The sequence below is a fragment of the Cajanus cajan genome, chromosome 7 (assembly GCF_000230855.2).
Source record: "Cajanus cajan strain Asha chromosome 7, NIPB_CcT2T_4, whole genome shotgun sequence".
NCBI classification, from domain to species: Eukaryota; Viridiplantae; Streptophyta; class Magnoliopsida; order Fabales; family Fabaceae; genus Cajanus; species Cajanus cajan.
Window position 1 is genome coordinate 11387271 of NC_138523.1, and position 24457 is coordinate 11411727.

The following is a 24457-nucleotide window of genomic DNA, read 5'->3' on the forward strand; positions in this document are numbered from 1 at the left end:
TCTAATGTGTCCAATGGCTTTTAATACTTGGTTAGCTGTTGCTAATTGGTTGGAGGTTGCGGTGGTCCTTCCAAATTCTTTAATTTCTCTCTACCTATATTGGACGAATCTTGAAATATATAAAAAACGCTTTCAGTATTTTCAAGTGGTTTGGGTGTTTGTAATCTAGTCACTATGGCTCCATCGGAATGTTATTATCTTTCAGCAAGGTGTTATGGATTGCAAGGAAGTGTTGGACAGCATTAAACTGCGTTCATGGAAGTGGATTACTAGTTCTGTCCCCGGTTGTTCTTTTAGTTACATTAGTTGGTATTATAATCCGGGTTTATGTATCTCATAATTTTTGTTTTAGTTTTGAACTCTATTGTAACGGGTTGGAGTACTCCTTGTACTCCAAATAATTTAAATCTTGTTTGCTTATCAAAAAAAAAGTCTTTCTTTTAATACTAAATGTTTTGATTGTAAGTTCATTAACATTATTATGATTATTGTGGTTGAGGTATTTTTTATTTTGATACTTATTAGATTGTCACGATTTTATTCGTCTAAGTAAATTATAGAGAGATGATGTTTATTAAATTATCCTTAATCTCAATTTCTTAAATAATATGAAACTTTTAAGCATATTAAAACAAAATTCTAATGAAAATTTAGTATAATATTTTTTAATAAATTACGATGACCCGTAAATTTTCTGAAATCTGTTCATAATATATAAGCATATTCATCTATCAATCCAAATAAATTAAAACACCAATCAACATAAACAAGTCAGAAAGCCTATCAACATATAATCATTATGATTTTAGGCATAATAATAAATAATAATGATGATATAATAATGTATTATTATTATTATCATTAATTAATTAATTAATAATAATAATAATAATAATAATAATAATAATAATAAAATTGACAAACTAGACCTAGACATTTTAATTGACTTAAGGCTTAATATTTTCCCATTTAAATATACTTTACAAGAAACTTAAATAAATAAGTCTAACCTGTTAAGTTTTATACAAGTTAGGTCATAGTTAGTCTCTCGATAAATAGTTTGTCCTATATTTCTATCATAATATATATATATATATATATATATATATATATATATATATATATATATATATATATATATATATATATATATATATATATAATACATACATATTTCACGACGATGTTAAAACTTTTATTATTTTGTATTAATATATGCATATATGTACACAAAAATAGATTTAATCTCAATTAAATTTCAAAATTATTTTTTTTACGGACATGATTCAAGTAATGTCTTGACAATTAAAAAGACTAATATAAATTTATAAATGTGATTTTTGTTGATCAAGTATTATTTTAATACAATTTTTAAAATTAAATTTCAAAATCTTACATTTCTTATTCCTGCACTACTTTGATGGATGGTGGGTGAATTAAAGAAAACATTGTTGTATACTGCTGGACAACTTCCACTCTTGAAAATAATATATTTTGGATTTAAAATATATATATATATATATATATATATATATATATATATTTTAAATATATATGTTGCTCACTTTTGGTCTTTTTTAGTTTGTTATATTTTTATTTCACTATTTTGAATATCGTGTCAGATATCAAGTGGTTTGAATTCACTTAAATTAGTGTTTAAATATTTGACACATCATTCAAAACAGTAAAAAGTCAAAAATTCAAAATAAAAACTAAAACCAAAAAAAATATTATAGAGATCAAAAGTTAGACAAAAAAATTTCAAAGACCAAAAACGAAAAATGTATATTTCAAGAATAAAAAGGATATTTGAGCTTATATTTTAAATTATAAACAGATTTAATTATATCAACCCATGTGCTATCCTTTTATAAATTAAAATAAATTTTTTAAAATTTTTTTTGTCATATTAATCCATCAACTCATCCAAAAATAAGTTCGATTTTAATTTATAACTTATGTTTAAAAGTGAGATAAACCAATATACTTATCTTTTAACTAATGAAATCACTTGTTTTACTATACTCCTATTAATAGAGGAAAAACAAATATTAAGAACACGTTCTCAAACGTTTTTTTTTTTATCACATGTTTTTTATTAGTTGATTTTTTTTTTCAGATAACTCTCAGACCTTATTTAATGTTTTTATCTCTAAAATATTTTTAGTTAATTTAATTTTTCATCAATAACAAAGAATGTGTTAGAATGAGTATTTTAAAGGTGCATACTTAACACTATGATACAAGAAAACATTGAATTATTACGCCTTATATTTAATCTAACATATAAGATGTGGTAACCAGATCAAGTTATAAGTATATAACTATATGTTAAGTGTTTCAAAGAAAAATTTTACTATCTACAATAATTTTATCCGACTTTAATAAAATTGTCTCTGGTTAAAAAAATGCATACCGTTAAAAGAAACAGGTAATAATTAAGCTGTTGGCTCTTTAATTTAGTCACTAGATGTCTATATGTGAAATGGGTTTATTATATTTGGGTGATGTTTGGCTTGAATAATCTAATGACGAATGTACAAGAGAAACTTTGGACGTACATAATAATTAATATATATATTTGAACTCAATCAACTAATACATGCACCAAACCATCCTTGCTTAAATATAAAATTCAATTAAATATTGTCAACCTTCATTAAAGTCGAACGCTACATATCAACACTTAGCTTCCTCTTTTAAGAACATATTTAGTCAACTACCATTGTTATATAAAAAGTTATATATATTAATTTGCAACGATTCGTTTCCCGTTTAGTCACTTTCCTAGCAATATCTGTTGAAGGTCATAGGTTTTAGCCACATCAAAATTTCTGGTTTTGGCAACGTATTCAAAACGAGTTGCAAGTTGCACATGAGATTTGTCGTCACTAATTTTGACACAATTCTTATCTGAATTTTCAATATCATTTTAGAAATTATCAACCGGTCTTCAATTGTATTCTTCAAACAATAGTCATGCGAACAATTAATTTTTAACTTAATTGACTAAAAATACTTATAATTGGACAAAAAAAAAAACAGATCATTAATTAACACGGTTCAAGCCGTATTTATGTCATAATTACAATCATTTTGGAAAGATGTATTCCTATAAAGAAAAATTGTAATAAGATGTTTTTCTTTTGTCCATTATGAACCAAATATCTCAAAACAAATAATTAAGGATTAATTTACCATCGTAAGACGTAACTTGTTTTCTAATCAAGCATACCAAAATGCATATAGTTTATACTATAGTAGTACATAAAAGAAATTTTTTTATTTATTAATTCGTTAACTAATAAAAACAAGGTTCTCTATATTTCCCTCGATCGATCTCCATCTGTCCCTGCGCTATCAATTTCGTTTTGTAGCGTGACTTAATTATTTAATTTTTGTGCATTAATTTATACGAATATTTTATGGAATTTCTGAATTATCATTCTCAATGACTAAGAAAAATGAACTAAGTGCAAGGAATACGTAGTTCGTCCCGCGCAACAAAACTGTGTTCTGGTTTTGCATGAAACTTTGCAAGTGGGCTTTGTCCACGTACGTCATAAATTATTATATATATGGAACTTCCTGTCTTTGATTATCTTATAATTTTATATAAGATTATCTTTTCTCATTATCTAAGCGAGGTGAAGTAGCCAAGTACTGAGAGTTTAGAGGCTGACAAGCACCAAATCCACACAAAAGATAGAATATTAAAACTTATTACAAAATGATTTTGTTGAAGTGTTTCATAAGATTAATAATAAATCTTATCCATGCATTCCAGCTGTATATATGAAACCCTATGAACTTATGCTATTGTAGGTGACTATAAATTAACAAACGACCTAGGAGGAGACCGCTGGTAATTCAATTATAATTAATTAAAGTCTGAAATTCATATAATATATATTGAATGCTAAGAACCAAAGTCGTCTCAGAAAATAATTTATCTTTGATGAATGCTAAGAGTATCTGGTAAAACTAAATGTTAGCTAATGCTAAAGATTGACGAGTTTAGACATATATTAAGTGAGAGTAAGTCTTGCTAAACACAGGAACCACAATGAGTAATGGTGTAGTTTTGAAGTTAAGTGCGAACTAATTCATACCAAGTATAACGATGTATAAGTCGCTTTGAAACTTTATTTGATATATAAATTTTTTTTAAAAGAGATGATACCTCAATTTAAAGTTTAAAACAAATTTACATTTATCTGACCTATTATAAAATTTTATCTAATCCCATTCGACCAAACACTTAATTAAGGAGATAAATATAAGTTTGTTGTAATGAAGCCAATTAAAGTTGGTGCCCTTAGCTTGTTCACTGTTTGGTGCCCCCTTCCAAATAGGCGAAAGGCGAGTGTTTGGTCAATGTTATAATGTGCTCCCTAAGACGTACGTAATTTATTATAGTTAATCACTGATTATTCAGCTTGTCTTTTTTGTCCTATGTCCTTGATTCCTTGCATGGTGTTGTTTCTATGTATCTTGGCCCACCTCACCTTAATATTGTATCAACAACTACAAGCACTGCTAATTCATAATATTTTAAGCCTACCACACTATCAACTCGTCACTCATTTAAGTTTTGGCTACCTATTTCATTATCATTATTTCTTCTGAACACCAAAGTCATTTAGAGTTTCTTATTACCAATTAATATAACAGGGATAGTTTATCATTTCCGTAAAATAACCTCATTACAAGAAATATTACACATAATAACATACAAAAAATGTCACTACACTACAATAAATGTTACATATAGTGACATACAAAAAGTGTCACTATAAGTATAATATATGTATATATATCTATTTGGTATATAATTACACACAATTTTAGTGTTGATTTTGAATTAGATTTAACAACATATTTTGTGTGTCAATATAGCTTATACCTACACTTTTTAACAATATACCAACATATATTATATTTATTGTGTAGGTAAAAGTAGGTTTTAGTGACACTTATTGTGTCACTATAAGATGTGTGTCACTATACGACAATTTCCTTGTAGTGCTATAGATATAATATATATAGGTATATATCTATTTGACATATAATTACGCATAATTTTAGTATTAATTTTGAATGAGATTTAACAATATATTTTATGTGTCATTATAGTTTGTACCCAATTTTTTTTAACAATATATCAACATATATTGTATTTATTATGTGGATAAAAGTAATTTCTAGTAACATGTGTATAATATCACTATAAAATATATGTCACTATATAATAATTTTCTTGTAGTGCGTACAATTAATTGAAAGTTGAAACTACAACTCCGTTACATATGAAATTTTCATTGTTAAATCCTATTTAATAATAGAGTTAGTCACTTATATACATTGCCAGTATAAATTTTTTTGCACTGACAGTCAATCAGAGCCGTTAATAATGTCTTTTCATCTACTCATTTAATTAAATTAAAATAAAAAATGCACTATTAACGGCTCTGATTGACGTCAGTATAAAAAACTTTATACTGCCAGTGTATAAGTGATTAACTCTTAATAATATATGAAGAAAGAAAATTATAATAAGTAAAAAAAATGCAACCAATATTATAAAGTTGAGAATTACAGTAATATTTTAGTATTTAAATATGATATTAAGCACTTCTCATACATCTTTCGGATTGATATATATTAGGCCAAAAAGAAATTCGTTGTTTTTAATTATTTTGAGTTAAAAATAACTGATCAACATATTAATTATGATATATATGCATGCAGTAGCTACCTACCTACCTAATTAATCAGCGCGAGCTCGCACCAATTAATTATAAACCTTCGTGGCCAAGCTAGCATATGAGTTCGTGAACTGATAATATATTACTTTTCAGTCGAAAGAACATTGCTAAATGATTCACTGTACAGATGATCAGAATCTTTACATAAAATAGTTAAAAATTAGAGATTAGATTAATCGATTCTAAGTATCTTTGCTGTTTTAAACGTGTGGTATGCAAGAAGCATCGAACAATGAGATATGTCGGAAAATCAAAACCAAGAGGGAGAAAGCAAGATTTGTTAATTTTTATTGGGGGCATGAGTAAACAATTAGGCCATTATTTCAAAGGTTAATTGAATATGATTTTAGTTTTTAAATTTTTTTTCAAAATTCACTTTTAGAATTTTAGTTTTTAAACAGAAATTTAACCAGACTTAGTCCTTAAATTTTTCTTTCCCTAACATTTTTAATTCTTGTCATCAAGTATAGCAAGGATATATGTGGTGTTTATGTTGATAGACATGTCAACCATCACATTATCAACTATTCTGGTGTAATAAATGTATGTAATTTTCTTTTTGTAAATTATTTTTTAGTTTTTATTTTTTTCTTTCACAAAATTCACTTTAATTTTCTCAATAATTTTTTGACCAATTTTAATCCCTCATCTTTTCATGAAATCTAGTTTTAGTTTCTCAACAATTTTTTGACCAATTTAGTCTTTAAATTATTCTATATTGCGGCCACTTAACTTAGTCATCTATAAGTATTATTGTTAAATAATAATGTAAAAGTCACATGAATTACATCTCTAGGTTAGCTGATTATTGGTTAACAAAATAATGAGTCACAACTTAACTCACTTTTTTTAAAGTTAAAATAGTTAATCCGACTAATTAAATTCATCATACGTTTGTAGATTAAATAGATTGACTCACCTTAAATAATTAAAATAAAAATGTAATTTAATTGCTATTTTTTTATTTATTTATGACAAAATATTATTACCATTAAAAATTTATATATGCATGTTCAATTTGTGTACAAAGCTTAAAGTTCACGGGTGATATAGTAACCAAAATAACTCAATACACAAATCAACAACCCACGTTATATAATCAAGTTTGATTTTGTTGCTTGATTTTTTTATTTATAAATTTAGTGATTTGTGATTTTACTTACCATGGGTTGTTGATTTGTATATTAAGGGTTATTATTTTGCTTGTAGCATATCTTCTTTTTTTTCATCAAATTTTCAAACCCATTCTCGACAGTTTTACACCACTAGAAAATTTGTTGCGCCTTAGAACTCTTAAAAAGGTTCGCAACCAACAACATTTTATCATATGTCTATTACCTCAAACTTGTAATTCACATGGCATGATATATGGCTATTACATCATCATTTAATGATAATAAGGACTAAAATTTATGATAAATAATAATTGAGAAATTAAAATTAGTAAAAAATTATTGAAGGATTAAAAATGAATTTTCTAAATATAAAAGACTAAAAATAATAATAATAAATGAGTTAATCACTTATATACTGTTAGTGTAAAAAAATTTTACATTGACAACCAATTATATCTTTTAATTATGTTATGTCACTGTTAAAAGTAAATATATTTATAATGACATGACATAATTAAAATATATAATTGGTTGTCAGTGTAAAATAAACTTTACACTGATAGTGTATAGATGATTATCTCATAATAAATATTATAAGACTAAAAATGAATTTTTTAAAAAGATAAATAACTAAATATATGAATTAAAATATTACATATAATTATCACATTAAATTAATTGATATTATAACTGTTAAATTGGTTGTCATATCATCTTTGATAGTACTTACTAGTGATAAATTCACTAAAGCATCTCGATCTACTAAAAATATGTAATCTTTATCGCTAATTATTCTGATTATATATTCCAAATTCAACCAATTTTTATTAATTTCTTTTTAAAAATACTTGTAGAAGTTCACGAAGATGGTTTGAAAATGGCAACAAGTGGATGAAAATAATCCAAAAAGGTTGGCGAGATAAGGGAAGCGATGGTAGTAGATGGGCTCTTTCAACCTATTGTTAATTGGGATTTATAAGTGGCTCATGATATATACATCTTTTTTTTTTTTTTATAAGTACACTTTTTAAAAAAAATATATAATTAAATTTATAAAATATCTTTAATTTTTTAATTTTTAATTTTTTTAATTTTATACCCTAACATTTAATTTAACACTTTTTTTTTCACACACCTCTATCTCTTGTTTTCGTATATATCCCTACCTATTTTGATAGGTAATTTTATTTTTTTTAATTTTACATTACTCTCTTCTCCCCTTCTTTTTTCAATTTTCTCACTATTATCTTCTCACACTTTTAATTTTCATACACACCCAGAACATAGAACTAGTTTTTGACAATATCATAGGTGTTGCGTATGGCTTTCTCGACAATGTCAAAAGTACCGAGCTAAATGTGCATTTTTTCTTCTAGCACTTCTCTCATGTACACATCTAAAACACAACATCAAATAGTGTGTTTCAAAAAGTAGTTTTTAAAATAATAATTTTATCGAAAGCAAGTTTTAAAATTGAGTTTTTAACATACTTCTGAAAAGTAATTTTTGGAACACTAAATTACTATTCTAGAAAGTAATTTTCGAAATAATGTAAAATAAATATACTTCTAGAAAGTACTTTTCAAAGCATTAATTTTAATGTTTCGAAAAGTACTTTCCAAAAGTGTGTTATTTTACATAATTCCAGAAAGAACTTTCTAAAATAATAAAAATTATGTAAAATAACACACTTCCGAAAAGTACTTTTCAGAACATTAACTTTACTATTCTGAAAAGTATTTTTCGGAACATTAACTTTACTATTCTGAAAATTTATTGTTATGGAAAGTACTTTCAGGAAGTATGTAAAAAATACATTTTTAATGGGTTATTTTTGGAACACTAATTTCACTATTCACAGTACTTCGAAATAGTAAAAATGTTTTTTTCATAACACTAAACTTCATGCTAAGGTTTTTTGGAGGGGTAAAAGGAAAGAAAAATGTTAGAAGAAAAAAAATGTATGTCTAGTCCGGTAGAAATCGTCAAGAAAGCTGCAAGTACCTATAATATTGTCGCATACTAGTTCTACGGTTTGGTTGGATCAGAAAAAGTGAAAGATGTGAGAAAATAAGAAAATAACGTAAAAACTGAGAGAATTAAAACTATCTATTGAAATAGGTGTTGAATTATAAGAAGATAAAATGATGTATGTGAAAACTGAAAGAGAGAAGAAAAGACATGTGAAACTAAAAAAAAGAAGAAAAGACATGTGAAAAAAAAAGTAGTAAATTGAAAATTGGAGGTATAAAATTAAAAAATAAAAAATAATTAAAAAATTATGAATATTTTTATAAAAAAAGGTATATATATCATGAACCTTCATCAGTTTAGAAAGGCACAAAGGAGGGTCCAGCCCAAATGCATTTCAGCCCAATCAGTGCAAGTTTCTGCCGAAAACCAAAGGCAGATGATAAACACACCTCCACTCTCGTATAAACACACCTTTTTTTTTAAAAAAAATATATATAAAATGTCTAAATTATCCTTAAAAAAATGAAATTCCTAAATTTACACCTCCCTTCCCCGCACCCCCTTATCCTGTATCTGCATGTAAACTTTAGTCTGGAACGGCACCAGAACGGGCCGTTTTGCAAGAAGAACGGCCCGTTCTGAAATCAGTACGCCCGTTCTGCAAGCAGTATGGCCCGTTCTGAAAGCAGTACAGATCGTTCTGCTTGCAGTACAGGCCGTACTGAAAGTAGTACAGGTCGTTCTGCTGCAGTACGGGCCGTACTGAAGGCAATACAGGCCGTTCTGCTTGCAGAACGGGCCGTTCTGTTGCTGTACAGGCCACCGCGTCACTTTTAAAATGGCTACCCTATGACTGATTTTAAAACCCCGATTTTAAAAGTCATTTTTGTACTAGTGTTTCTTTCCATAGAACAAGTAAGAGTTTTTCTCTTACAAGACCACCTGCTGACATTGCACACCCCTCTTCTTTCTCTTTGTGGCACTCCTCTTCTTCTTTTTTTTTCCCGCACCTCGCACACCCCTCTTCTTTCTCTTTCTGGCACTCCTCTTCTTCTTCTTCTTCTTACTGTTACGGAAAGTTCTTTATGGAATTATATAAAAATGTTCCGGAAAATACTTTCCATAATATTAAATTCTTATTCCGGAAAGTATTTTCCGAAAATGTTTTGTTACATAATTCCGAAAAGTACTTTCCATAATATTAAAGTTACTATTACGGAAAGTTCTTTCCGGAATTATATGAACAATAATTTTACTATTCCGGAAAGTACTTTCCAGAATGCTAATGACTATAAAAGTACTTTCCGGAATGCTAATGATTGTAAAAGAGCCTTTCTTATACTAGTTATGGTGGGGCTAATTCTTTTTTTTTATTCAGAATGATTGTAAAAGTATATTACTTAATGACATTGAGCGGAAAAAGGCTTTGGGAAGAAGAGAGGTGTGGAGTATGGGGTGCGGGGAAGGGAGGTATAAATTTAGGAATTTCATTTTTTTTAAAAGGGTAATTTAGACATTATATATATATATTTTTTTAAAAAGGGGGTGTGTTTATACGAGAGTGGATGTGTGTTTATTATCAGCCAAAACCAAAACAAGAATGGAAGCCATTAGCGTAGTTGGCGGTAGTTTGCTTTTATGGTGAAACCTATTAGTTTACCTTTGAAAATACATCATATCATAAGTATTAATTCATAATATAACTCGTTAGTAACTAAATTTAATTTTTCTCCAAAAGGTTAACTTTTCTTAATTCTTTGGTCTTATAAAGCCTATGAAACGATAAGTCTATAGTTCAAATCCGAACATTGTATATAAAGTTGACTTGTATTGTTAGTCGAGAAAAATTGTTATGAAACATTAGTATAAAACAATTTTATTTCAATATTCAATCACAAATTATTATGGTATTTTTGTTGATTTTTACATTAACTATCTCAAAAGTAATACCAAAAATATTCATTAATCAATAGTATAAAAAATTTTATACCGACAGTACATCATTATTAAATCTTTATTACTACTACCATTGACGGATTCACATTGTGAGTAGTGGGGACACTTGTCCCCACTACTATTTCATACATAAATATTTTTTATTTAAAAAATAATATATTTTTAAAAAATAATTATATTTTAATAAAATAATTATATTTTAATAAAATAAATAAAATATATTTAAATTATCATATGTATAAAATATAGATTCAGAAAAGAGATTCATTTATTTGATATTTATCAAACTTTTGAAGGATATTAATTTTCTTATGTGATAAAGAATATTTTTTAATAACGAATCAATTTTCTTAAAAAGTTTAATTATAATATATATAGAGTTAATCACCTATATATTAACAGTGTAAAGTTTTTTACATTGACAACCAATTATATATTTTAATTATGTCATGTCACTTTTAAAAGTAAATATGTTTACGGTGACATGACATAATTAAAATATATAATTGGTTGTCAATGTTAAAAAACTTTACACTAGCAGTGTATAGGTGATTAACTCATATATATATATATATATATATATATATTAATACTCACATATATAATGTAATATATTAAAAAAAAATCAATTTTTGATAAAATAAAATTTACAGTATGCATGTTTATCTTTTGCGTTTTCTAGTTATTGTATATGTTGATTAAAAAAATCAAAATAAGAAAAATCGGAAGATTTATGTTCCATTTAGAATTGTTATATAAAATATATTTTAAAATAAATTATCATCTAAAAATATATATTAGATAGTAAAAATATGTTTATATCATAAATAAATTAAACTTGATTTTTATAAAATTTAACATATTTATTTTATATTTTTAATAGTGTTAAATTATTATAAAGTAGGTCTTTAGGATTGTAGTTCTAACCAAACATTTAAAAAATGTCTATGATAGATAAATAAGTCATATTTAGGATATATATTTTTAAAGAAAGTTAAATTCAAACCTATTAAATTATAATAAAATTTAGTCTAACCTAATTTATTTTCATCTTTACTTATAATCGTAGATATAAAAACTTGTAAAAAATAATTATGATATATATTTATGCTTTTAAAAGTTATATGTAAAATTTTTAATACTACAAATATATGAATAAATATTGTCTCTACTATCTAAAATTTCTGGATCCGTCAGTAACTATTACCACTCATAAGTGAGATATCTTCCGCCCTTCTATACTTAATTTATCATTGTTATTTGGTTTCTAAGTTTGAAAATCATTTTGTAAAACCCATTGTCAAGTTCCTCTTCTATGGAAGGGAGCTTATATAGCACCATAACTATATTATTATATATTCTAACTATTTTGATATATTTTAGAATGCCGAGACCCTACAAATTTTTTTTTTTTCATTCTTGGGATCAATGAAAGCTGATTATAAGTTTTGCTTGACAAGAACTACAAAAGCGCAAGAACTCTAGATGAATATTATTATTGAGTTACATTAAGAGTAACGGAAGACTAGGTAAAAGTTTATATTTTTATACTCAAAAATTGAAAACTGGTTTTGATATCTATAGGGAACAGAGCCTTAGATATCTGATCTGTCCAGAGTTATATTATACCGATATTAGTATTGAAACGATCCCTTAATTGAAAGAAAAAATGAACAAGCCTGCACTACCTTATAGTATGATATGGCATATAATTATCGGTGAAACAGCTCTCACTGAAATGATTAGTGGAAACTTCCATAATTCAAACATGGAACCTTTTTCACCAAAAGAACAGTGTCTAAACAAAGTTTTTCATTGTGCATATCTAAATATACAATGTTCAATGTTTATACATTGGATGAGAGGGTCCATGAGCTCCTCCTTGTTCATTTTGCAGTAGGCAAAAGGGGCTCGCCAGCAGCAGATTTACCAGGTTTCCCTCTCAAATTTGATAGAACCAAATACAAGAATCCTGCAGAAAAGAAGCTAATAAACCAGGCATTGTTGTAGATCACAATAAAAGTGTGAGGAACTGAAGTTGCAAATCCAACTTTCTGCAAGAAACCAGGAACCACAGGTAAAACTCCCATAACTAGTGCCAGAATAGCTGCTATATTAAACCCCCCTGAATACCTATATGCCCCATAAGGACTCCTTGAGTACAAATCACTTATATTCAAGTTTGTTTTTTGTATAATATAGTAATCAGCTAGAATAATCCCTGCAATAGGACCCAACAAAGCAGAATATCCAACTAGCCAAGTATAAACAAAGCTCTCACTTGACTGGAGAAGCCTCCAAGGCTGAAATGCAATCCCAAGGAGTGCAGTTAAAAGAGCCCCTCTTCTAAAGGTGAACCACTTGGGGCTGAGATTAACAAGAGCATTTGCTGGTGCCACAACATTGGCAGCAATATTGGTGGTGATAATTGCTAGGCTTATGCCAAAGATTGCAATGATCCTAGTTGTGAGGCCACCAATTTGACCAAGAAGTTGAATTGGGTCAGAAATAACTTGACCAAATATCACTTTTGTGGATGAGGTAACAGCTAGACCAACGAATGTGAAGGCCCCCATAAAGATGGGAAGCCCAATTTGACCAATAATTTGATCCTTCTGACTCTGGGCATATCTAGTAAAATCAGGGATGTTGATAGCCACAGTGGCCCAAAAGCTTATATTGGCGGTGAGGGAAGGGAAGAAAACAGACCAAAATTGTGAAGTGGAGAGCCTTGAAGACAAAGAGAGCATGTGACCAATTCCACCAGCTTTAACACAAGACCAAATGAGAAGGCAAGAAGTGAGAGCAACCAATATTGGAGCTGAGTACTTCTCAAGCTTCCTAATGCCATCAATTCCTCTCCACACAAATGCCAACTGAGCCACCCAAAAGACCAAAAAGCAAGCAAACTCAAGTGGGGAAGTGCCAAGCCAAGGTAGAGACTTTGACAAAGAAGTTTCCTTCACTGAGTTTGGCAAGAGAAGGAAAATTGCCCCTCCACCAATCCAAGACTCAATTCCATACCAACCACAACCAACAAGGGCCCTTAGGAGGGTGGGAACATGAGCACCATGGATGCCAAAGGAGGATCTAGCAAGAACTGGGAATGATATGCCATAAAGTGTGCCTGCATGGCCAGTGAGGACCAAAGGAACCAAGAGGATCATGTTGGCTGCCACCACAGTGGCTATGCCTTGCCACCAAGCCATTCCAAGATCCACAAGGCTTCCAGCAAGGTAGTAAGAAGGGACACCAACAACTAGTCCAACCCATAAACTAGCTATTTCAAAGCCAGAGAATGTCCTTTGGCTTGGTGCTGTTGGCTTGAGGTCTTCATTGGTGAGTGTTGGATCAAACTCAAACTCATTTGAAGAGTTGGAACATTTCATTGGGAAGTGTTTGGGTGAGGGATAATTGTATGGGGTGGGAAAGGCTTTTTTCAGTTTTGGTGATGGCAAAGAAAGATGGGTGGAAGAGTAAGAGAGTCTTGGAGTTTTGGAGAGTGAGAATTGGGTGAGAAAAGGAGTAGTGGGGTGAGGAGGGACATGGAGGGTTAGACATTTGGACACTACCATGTTCTTTGTGGTTGCAAATGCTAAGGTTGTTGTTGTTCCAGAATATAATGGTGTGTGATTGAGATGGATGATGAGTGGTGGACAATGGTTGAAAGTCCATCACATTTTTATTTTATTGTGAACGAAATGAATTTGAAGAAAAAGGAAAAGAAATTAAAATTCGTATAGTGAGCTGGATCAATGAGTTGTCTAGATCAAGGAACCAAAAACTGAGATTTTTTTTTTCTACATTATTTGTTATTGAGATTATAAGTTACTAAAAAAAAATACTCAAAACAATGTTTTATTATTCTACACGTGATTCATAAATAAATTGGTACTTGCTGGTTTGAACTGTCGATTGCATGTTAGCTTAAGATCTTGGCACTGCTGAAACAAACAAGAGGCTAAGAGAACAAAATTTTAGGAATTAATTGATAATTGATTTTCTGCTATCAAGCACAAAAAAATCATGGGTTTGTTTTGAATGGTAATGATGATTATTTTTTTTAATCACAATATTAATATAAAGTATTCAAGATCAAAAATAATAATTAATTTTTATCAAAAGTTATGAATGCATGCAAGATGGTGTTTTACCAAGATTCAAATCATTGACATTTGAGTTAACCAATATAAGGATTATTGCATTTTTCACTTTAAGAATCGTCATAATTTCTTCATATACTTCATGTTATTATGTTAGAACTCATGGTTGACGTAATAATGCAGGATTATTATTTGAATTTTTGGCAAGTGAATAGTCAATTTGTATTCAATTAAATTTTTTAATAGGATTTTTTATGCTAATAATAGGATTTGATTAAAAGAAAATGTGTTTAAGATTTCAAAAGTCAATAAGAAATTAAAAATGTTAAAATTCATTGAAGGGAAATAGATTTAAAATTTGTTTTTTTATAATCATAGATTTAAAACTGCTTATGAGGACTGTCCACTAAAAAAATTTAGTATAAATTTAAATTGTTTGTTGTTTATTTAAATACGATATTTATTATTCATTATTAAATTTTACATCAGTCCTTTATTCAACTATTTATTTGACTATATCAATTCATACATCACATGTTGTTTGTTTCAAGCAAACCTTTGAGGTTATCAAAAGTTGTTTTTTTAAGAAAAAATAACTCTTCCAAAATAAATAATAAGAGTATATTTTAAAGATAAAATATAAAATCATAATCATGATTGAAAGATTAATAGTTTTGATGTTAATAACTTCATGATTTATTATATATCTTCATAATTTATATCATTATTTTTTTTTTCAATAACTATAAACATATTTTTACCTTTTAAAATACCCTTCACCTTTCACTTTGAATGATGAAAATCCTTTTGAATCTTTTAACAAATCAGAGCGAACGCGTGTACAATTGAAACATCCATTGTTGTTTGGGTCTATTTTATACAACAATTATTGTTTGCGTGCATAATTGAAAGCCCCATCAATATTTTTTAATCAATATCAATATAACAAACCGAATCTCGTGTATTGAGGCTGGCGTGTTAATTGAGCCATTGTTCAGGCCTCGTAAGTTTGGGCTTCTTAAGCAGCTTATGAAAAAACTAAAATATTAGACCCAAAAATAAATAAATAAAACACTAGCTGATTTTTTAAAAGAGGGTTTAAAAAAATTTGGCTGGTTTATTCTTCCTAGAAATAATTTTAAGATGTTTTGCTGACTTCCATATGATGAGATGAGATGAAATGTATAGTCATGGATGTTGAGTACATAATTTTTGAGACGTAAAATATATTATCTTATAGAATTTAGATGGAGGATTTAGAACAAATTCTTAATTTAGAAAAAAAATATATAATAAGAGAGAAAAGAGTTGTGTTTAATGCATTTATTATCGATTCTCGATATTTATAGAAAAAGATATTAATTATAATTATTATAATTAATTAAAAAAATTAAAATTAATTAATTTTAAATCGTTGATCATTTAAAATTAATTAAACTTACAACGATTAAATTATTATATCTTATAAAATTAATATTAATTAGGTTTTAAAACTTGAAATTAATAAAATAATAATTCTAAATTGAATTTAAATATAAAATAATTTTGTGAATAAATTAACTTTTTGAAATATCTCAAAATATATAATAATTCCTCACATATTTCAAAAGTTAAAAAAAATATAGGTTATCATATAGGATGTAATACATCAGGCCTGGTGTAGCCAAACAATTGAACCAAACTTACATTCACAAAATTTAATATATGGTATAGTGAGTATAGCAAGCTATTGTACCCAAAACACTTGGCGTGCATTAGAGGTTAATCAAACATAATACACTCCAATAATTATTGTGGGAAATGTATTGCACTTTCAAGCCATACACAAGTCCGATATTTATGGGTGTTCTAGAAATCTCGTCAAATTCTCATGTAAGTGATCTTACTTGACAATCATATATTTGATTTTATCAAATGTATATGTCACCCATAAGAGATATGAAAATCATTAAAATATTTATAAAAGGTAAGTTTTTCTCATAATCACATAAAAGTCTAAATATAAAGATTATCATTTCATTAATGCAACTTTAGCACCTTTTCACATTGTAGGAAGAAAAAAAAAATTGATTAAAATCAATTTTAGTGCTAACAAAACTAACAAGTAACTTATTTTTTTTTCCATTGAACCTTCTTCATTGATCTCTGATCCCAAAGGTTAGGTTATCATCACTATTTGTTTCAATTGGTTTTAATAAAATCTCATTCCCCTTGATTTTTATAAACAATACATAATGTTTCGTAAATAATATCTTTTCAGGGTTTAGGGTCAAAGGATTGACAAAATCCATTATTGACTAACAAACTCTAATTCAATATATAATTAGCTAAGAGATTCCCAATGGAATATTAGCTAAGAGATTTTCAACCACTAAATCTTACAATCAACCATTTCTTGAGTAACAAACTCTAATTCAATAATTATTATTGGTTGATTTCAAATTAATTTCACTGTAATAAAATGTAATGACACAAAATTAGTGGATGTTGTCTTATATGAATTCAGTACTCAATAAAATCATCATTGTATTTTTTTTAACACAATAAAAAGTTCACAACGTTAAACATCATAATTTATGGCATCATTATAATATCTCAATTTATGTAAAATTTGTAATATGAATAACATCATATTTGACACTATAATCAATCATGTTACTTATAATTATTAACATTTTCACAACGTCTATACTAATTCGTGTCATAAATGACAATAGTTTAAGAGTTAAACTGAAAAAACTCATATCAATAATACCACCATACCACAAAGGTATCAATAGATATAATAATATTGATTTTAAGGTGAGTATCATCTCATTCACGAGAACCAATATTAATAATTAATTCTTCCAACTATAGAGAGAATCTCAAGAATTAATTGCTTAAATCATTTTCCAAACAATGTCTCACACTTATTTATTCATGAAGAATAACTCAAATTAATATTATTATTAATTTTTGGCTTCCACACATATGGAGAACTATTTAATTCTCCTCAATGTTTAAGCACAAAGAATTAAATATATAAAGTCTCTTGACATAATGTGCTAATCATGATTGTGAAACACGTACCATGCACCGAACATTTAATTAATAGTTAGAATTTACATATCATAATTAAAAATAATAATTCAATATAACAATAATATATTACATACCATGAGAAGCTATTACTCCTTAGTAATTATCCACACATAAAATATTTAACACATGAAATTGCTACTTGATCAAGAAAATTTTGGCAAATTCTTACCAAATTGGTTGATAAATTAATTATGCTTATTGTTATTGATAAGAACTCCTTCTTCCTACAAAACACAACGCTCTCCAGGAAGCTCACCAATGTCATAATCATGTTTGACTAACCAATTGGCACCTTGTTCTTCTCCACATGTGATAGTTATAGTAGCGTATGTTGTGTTCTCTTTGGCATCGCAGCCCCCCTTCTCAGCGTGGCTTGATCTCCAAGAATTTTCATAGACAACAATAAGTCCTTTAGATTGTTGTCATGGATTTGAGTATCAAAATTGATCTGAACTTCTAAGTGTGCAATGCACTATCCTAGAGAACTTTTTTGCAAACTCTCATGTAAGTCCCCTAAGATACAACTGAATCTTTCAAGTACTAGATTGAAGATGTACAATTCACAAGTCCTTAACTCAAAAAAGAGAGAACATACAATAAGAAAAAGAAGAGAGTAGTACTTAGTGCATTGTTATCATGTGATAAATTTTTGTCTCCCTAATTTTTTTTCTTTTAGTTCTTTTTTTTCTCTCTCTCTCTCTCTCTCTCTCTCTCTATATATATATATATGTGTGTGTGTGTGTGTGTGTGTGTGTGTATGGCAATTTCAAGTTATAAATAAGGAGGGAATAAGAATATTCTATAGAAGATAATAATTTGCAAATGGATGAATAAATATGTGAAAATTGGCATAACTCGACATGGGTTGGAAAAAGAAAACTCGTTATTTTATGGTATAAAAAAATATAGGCAAATAAACTAGTGAAATTTAAGCCAAAAATATCAAACCTTTAGCCTAGCATTTTTTTAATTATATATAAAATTATTAAAATAAAATAAAATAGACTAATTTGATTTCAAGAGACAATAGGCGTCTATTATTGACCATAAAAATAATTGAGTCAAGTGCATTTTTACACCCTATCACTAAATGAAATACTCAATTAAAACTAAATAAATCATCAATGACCTAATTAAAATATTTTTAATTTTATGAACTCACTTAAAAATTTTCAAATAATGTAAGGACTAATCGAGTATTTAAACTAATATTTTTTCCTCTCTTCCCTCCTGTTAATTATCACTAGTGCAAAAGAGGTATTTTACATCTTTTATTTTGAGGTTTCTACGTCAGAAAAAAGTCCAACGTGAATGCTGGAGACGTAAATTTACGTTGGGTTTAAAAGCTGACGTAATATTACGTCAGAGATTTTTAAACACCGACGTAAAAAAGTTGTAACAACAAGAACAAATCGCCACCCCCGACTTCGCCACCTTGCTCTTTAGAAACTCCTCCACGACGTCCATCACCACCCGCGGCGGGTCCACCGCCTCTTCCATCGCCATCGCTATCTCAGCCCGCAGCGACGCCGACTCTTTTCGCTTTGAGACCACGAACAGCAACAGCGCCGCCGCATCCATCTTCTGCGAGAGTGACCTGAGAGAGGTCGAGAGGTCGGGGTCCGATGACGTGGTGGAGCGGAGCTCAACGAGCGCGACATCCTTCTGGTCCTTGATGCGGGTGGCGGATGTAGACTCACGCTCCGGGATGGAGGCTTCGCGGTGGTGGAGGGATTCTAGGGTTTCCTTGGAGCGGGATTCAAGGGCTTGGAGCTTGGAATGAGGAATTGGGATTTAACGGTGAGGGAGTTTTGGAGGGAGGAGAAGTGCTTGGAGAGGGTGGTGAAGAGATTGGTGCATTTGGTGAGGATGGTTTTCTTTGCTTCTAGTTCGTCGAAGAATTGGTGGACCCTGTCAGAGGGTGCCGCCATTGGAGGGTGCTTTCGCTATCTTCTCAAACTAAAACCCTAATTAACCGTTCAAATTCAGAGGAAGAACAACATTTCGCTATCTTCTTGATATCTACGTCGGTTGTGTCTTCTGTCCGACGTAGATTTCAAATTTTACGTCAGACTACGTAGGGTCCAACGTAAAATTGTTTGACTTATTTTCAAAAAATGCCACTACGTCTTTTTCACGTCGCGTATTTGTATGTCCGACGACAAAGAAGTGACGTAAAAGACTGATTTTCTACTAGTGTATCTTTGAGATTAATTATAGTTTTGATGCTTTTACTATTATCACTTTTCAAATTTTGTTCCTCCTAATTTTTTCTTTGAATTTGATTCCCCAATAGCTTTTATTCATGCATTTGATTTCTCCCTATTTTACATGTATAATTTTTCTACATTTGTTAACTTCATATCTAATAATAAAAATGATGATATGACAATCTAGTATAATTCTATGTCAGCACTCAACATCAATGTACTGGCGTGACCATGCAATAAAATATCACATAATTTTTTGTTGAGAACAAAAGATTCTTCTTTTCTTTTACGCACAATAATAATGATAAAAAAATATATTAAAATAGTACTATAAAATAAATAGGAAAAGATTAAACAAATTTATTTAATGTGGTTCAGTCTCTCGTACCGATGTTCACAAGGATGTTCATTATTTATCTCAAAATATATTACATATATCATGAAAATCCTCCCTTCAAGTTTTATAGGTTAAACTTGAAAACCCTTTCCTCACAAGTTTTATGGGTGAAACTTGTAAACTCCTTTCTCACAAGTTTTTTGGCGAAACTTGAAAACCCTTATTCACAAGTTTTCTGGTGAAACTTGGAAACCCTCTTTCACATGACCTCCTCTCTCATTTAAGGCGATGACCCCCTCTATAGGTCGGGTGATTCTTCTCATATCAAGAGTCTCTATTTATTGATTTTACATCACAATCTTAAAAGAGGAAACAAATATCTAAAATAAATACAATATATTTCAATTCTAAACAATATCCTAAAAGAATCAATATAAAATAATATCTTAGAGATTTGAGTTTGAAAACTTAATTATTTTTTTAACAATTCCTTCCTCAATTAAAATTTTCAAATTTGACTTTCTTATTGTCATGGATGCTTGTCACAATCATCTTCAATCATACTTTTACTCTACAATATTTTTTGTCTCCATTTCTTGGGTATTGAAATCATTGTATGTCAATCTTCAATACTCAAGTGACAGGTCACTAGGCTCTAGAATCATGAGCTCTGATACGACTGTTGGGAACAAAAAATCTTCTTTTCTTTTTCGCACAATAATAATGATGAGAAACATATTAAAATAATGTCATAAAAGAAATAGGAAAAGATTACCCAAATTTATTTAACGTGGTTCAGCCTCTCATGCCTACATCCACAAAGATGTTCATTATTTATCTCAAAATGTATTACATATGATAAGTGTTATGTTTTCATGACCCAATTTGGAGCACTTATATCAATTTCCAATAGCTTGAGATCTTGTTTTTAACTCAAAAGATATCTAAATTGATAGGTGATTGATGAGGCTTTTGATAACACACCACTTGGCAAGCGGACCAAGTTTCGTTGTAGAAATACAGTATCATCCTCAAGGATTTGAGTGTTTAGTAATTCTTACTCTAATGATTTATGTGAAGATGTTGGTGTGGTTGCAATTGAGTTAAGATGATGTAAAGCAACATAGTAATATAAAATTAGTAAAAACAATTTTAAGAAACAAGGATTGGTTCAGAAGCACTTGCTAACTCTCAACTCTTCCTAAACAAATATGATTTCAATTTCATGACTTCCACGTTCATTTAGTAATTCAACAAGATTCCTCAAAGTTGAATCCTAAAGTGATTAATCTAAAACATGATTCCTCTATGTTTTATGATTAACACTTTGCATTAAGAACAATAACTTAAACAAGGTGACTAAACAAATCAAGTTTATTCCTAGAGCAAGAGATGTTTAGGTGCAAGACTCAATTCTGATTTTCAAAAACATTTTCCAACCGGATTCAAAAACCAAAAATCGTACAACGGATGATCAAACTGATGTAAGCATTAAGAGAAGAATCAAACGCAAGTGATGAGAATGAAATACATATATATTTAAGAAGAAGAAGAGTTAGTAGTTACATCCAACCAATCCTAAATAGGTTCAGCCACACCCATTCCAAGATCAGAGAAGTAAAAGAAGAAATTACAAGAAGGGATGAAGAAAATGGAGTTGATCTTCGTTCCCAAAGGATTCAGCTTCCAAATCCCGTTCTCCCCTTGTTCTTCCCTCGTTTTGTGCTTCAATCTAATCTTTTTCCTCTGATTTGTGATACCCTGTTTTCTCTCTCTTTTTCCTTTTATATTATCTTCGAAACAAGGGCCAAAATGAGATTTTTCTCTTATGGCTGCAGCTGTAAATCCACAGCTATGGATGTGGAGAGTTCTTCAAGGTAAAGTAACCTCCAACGCTGCAGCTGCAGATCCACAGCCATAACTGTGACAAATCCTTCACGGTGAAGTAAGTCATAGCGCTGCAACTATGAAACCACAGCTCTGGCTGTGAGTTTCTGGAATTTTTCTTGATCTCCCATGCCTCAATGCTTTAGCCGAGAACCTACAACTATGGCTGCAATTCTCTAGAGTCCTATTTTTGCACTGCAGGTTTCCACAACCATGGCTGTAGAACCACCACCATGGCTACAAGTTTCTGACTTCCTGATTTCTCCCCAGATTCCCACAGCTAAAGCTCTAGATCCACAACTATGGCTGTGGAACTCTGTCTTCTCAAATTTTCTGTAAAAAAGGGAGGGAAATAATTAAGATTTTTCTACTACTCTTCTACCTATTTAGTATACTTTGATTCTTCAAATTTAGGGGGTAAAATATCATATATATATATATATATATATCTACAATTTCCAAAAAAGTGTACCAAAAGTTGAGTGTAAATTATGAATAAAAGAAACTCAACAACTCCCCCAACTTAATCTTTTGTTGGTCCCCAACAAAATACCAATCAACTAAAACTTTCCATCATGAGATTGCTTCTGTATCAACAATAGGCCAACACTCAATCAATTTACTATCAAAAACCATTTTCTACTCACTGAGGTGCCCACAACAACAATCATGCTCAACCACAAAGATTGCAAGGAAAATCATAACACGATCATTACAAACCAATATTTGAACATACTCTCTCAAGAATGGCTCTCCAAGGTGAGTGTTTCTCTCAATTTCATTCATCATTTCTATGAACATAAGCATTGATATCATCTCTTCATTACTACTCTTTGAGAGAAAATAAAGGATCACAAGGACTTTTTTAAGGGTTTGGTTTTACTGAGGCTTGGTTAACAAAGGAGTGTGGTTTTTCATATTAACAGGGTTTAAACCCAAGAGAGTAGAATGAAAATGAACCAAACACTCTACCTTGTTTTACTCTTAATATTCAACTCCAACCAAATCTCTCAGCCCAAATTCTTCCTCTAATTACACACCCTTTTTTTCTCAAAATTCTCTACCTAGATTTTAAGAGACCCCTCTATCTTGAGACTTTATGTACAAGTGCTTGCTTATTTTGCTTTTAATTTTTTATTTTTGAATTTTTTTTTTGAATTTTTTTTTTAGAATTGATGATAGAATAAAACTAACAAGCACAAGCACTGCTTTTGACTTAAACTTGAACAATGATGTTGATATAGGGTGACTCTTTCCTTCAAACCATGCACTATCTTGATTTCACCATTTTCCTTATTTCCTTCAACCTTAGTGATTTTAACAACTCCCCCAACTTAATCCCCAATTCATTTTCATTATACTCTCAAAATTTTGGTTAGGGTGAAGAGTTGGTAATTGGAATAGGCTTAAGGTTAACTGAAGGTTAAGGCTCAAACAGGTTTCAAGGAAGGGATTCAATTATGGCTTACTGTTTGGCTCTACGCTTAAGAAAAATTCATTTATGCACAATAGAATGCCTTGATCCTGTCCAAAACTTCCTCACAAGAGTAATCATTCAAGACTCAACCAATGCAAACACATATATCATGATGATGGCTCTCAAAGTAGAAGTGAATATGATATATGCATTGTTTAGTCTCTCTCGCTCACCAGTTTGGCTGAATGTTCAAATACTATTCTTTCATGTCATGCTAATCAAATGACTCAAAACTTCATGATCAAACAAATTGGGTGAGTGCAACCTCAAAGAAAGCTCAAAACAACCATTTTTAAGTGAATTAAAAGATGTGTTTTTCGCTTTTTGTTGATATAAAAGCCATCTCATTTCCTATCTTTCAAGAATGATTTTCAATGTTTCCCAAAATATATATATATATATATTTTTTTTTTTCCACAAAAAGTATATATGTATTCACACTACTGCTATCAAAACAAGCAATGGTGCAAAATTCCAAAACAATGAATATCCCAAACATTAGTATAATTGCACCACAAAGTATGAAATTCAACCAAGAACACCAAA

The 24457-nt window shown here is 29.4% G+C and overlaps 1 protein-coding gene across 1 annotated transcript; it reads right to left on the reverse strand.

Moving 5' to 3' along the window:
- Positions 1-12547: 12547 nt before the first annotated feature.
- On the reverse strand, positions 12548-14469 carry NCS1 (permease, cytosine/purines, uracil, thiamine, allantoin family protein). Its single transcript, XM_020383456.3, has one exon. It carries the CDS (start codon positions 14386-14388, stop codon positions 12700-12702), a length of 1689 nt encoding a protein of 562 aa, XP_020239045.2. The 5' UTR covers positions 14389-14469; the 3' UTR covers positions 12548-12699.
- Positions 14470-24457: the final 9988 nt, after the last annotated feature.

Excerpts from the sequence above, each read along its gene's own strand:
- NCS1 (XM_020383456.3), bottom strand. The coding sequence starts at position 14,388 with ATGGTAGTGTCCAAATGTCTAACCCTCCATGTCCCTCCTCACCCCACT.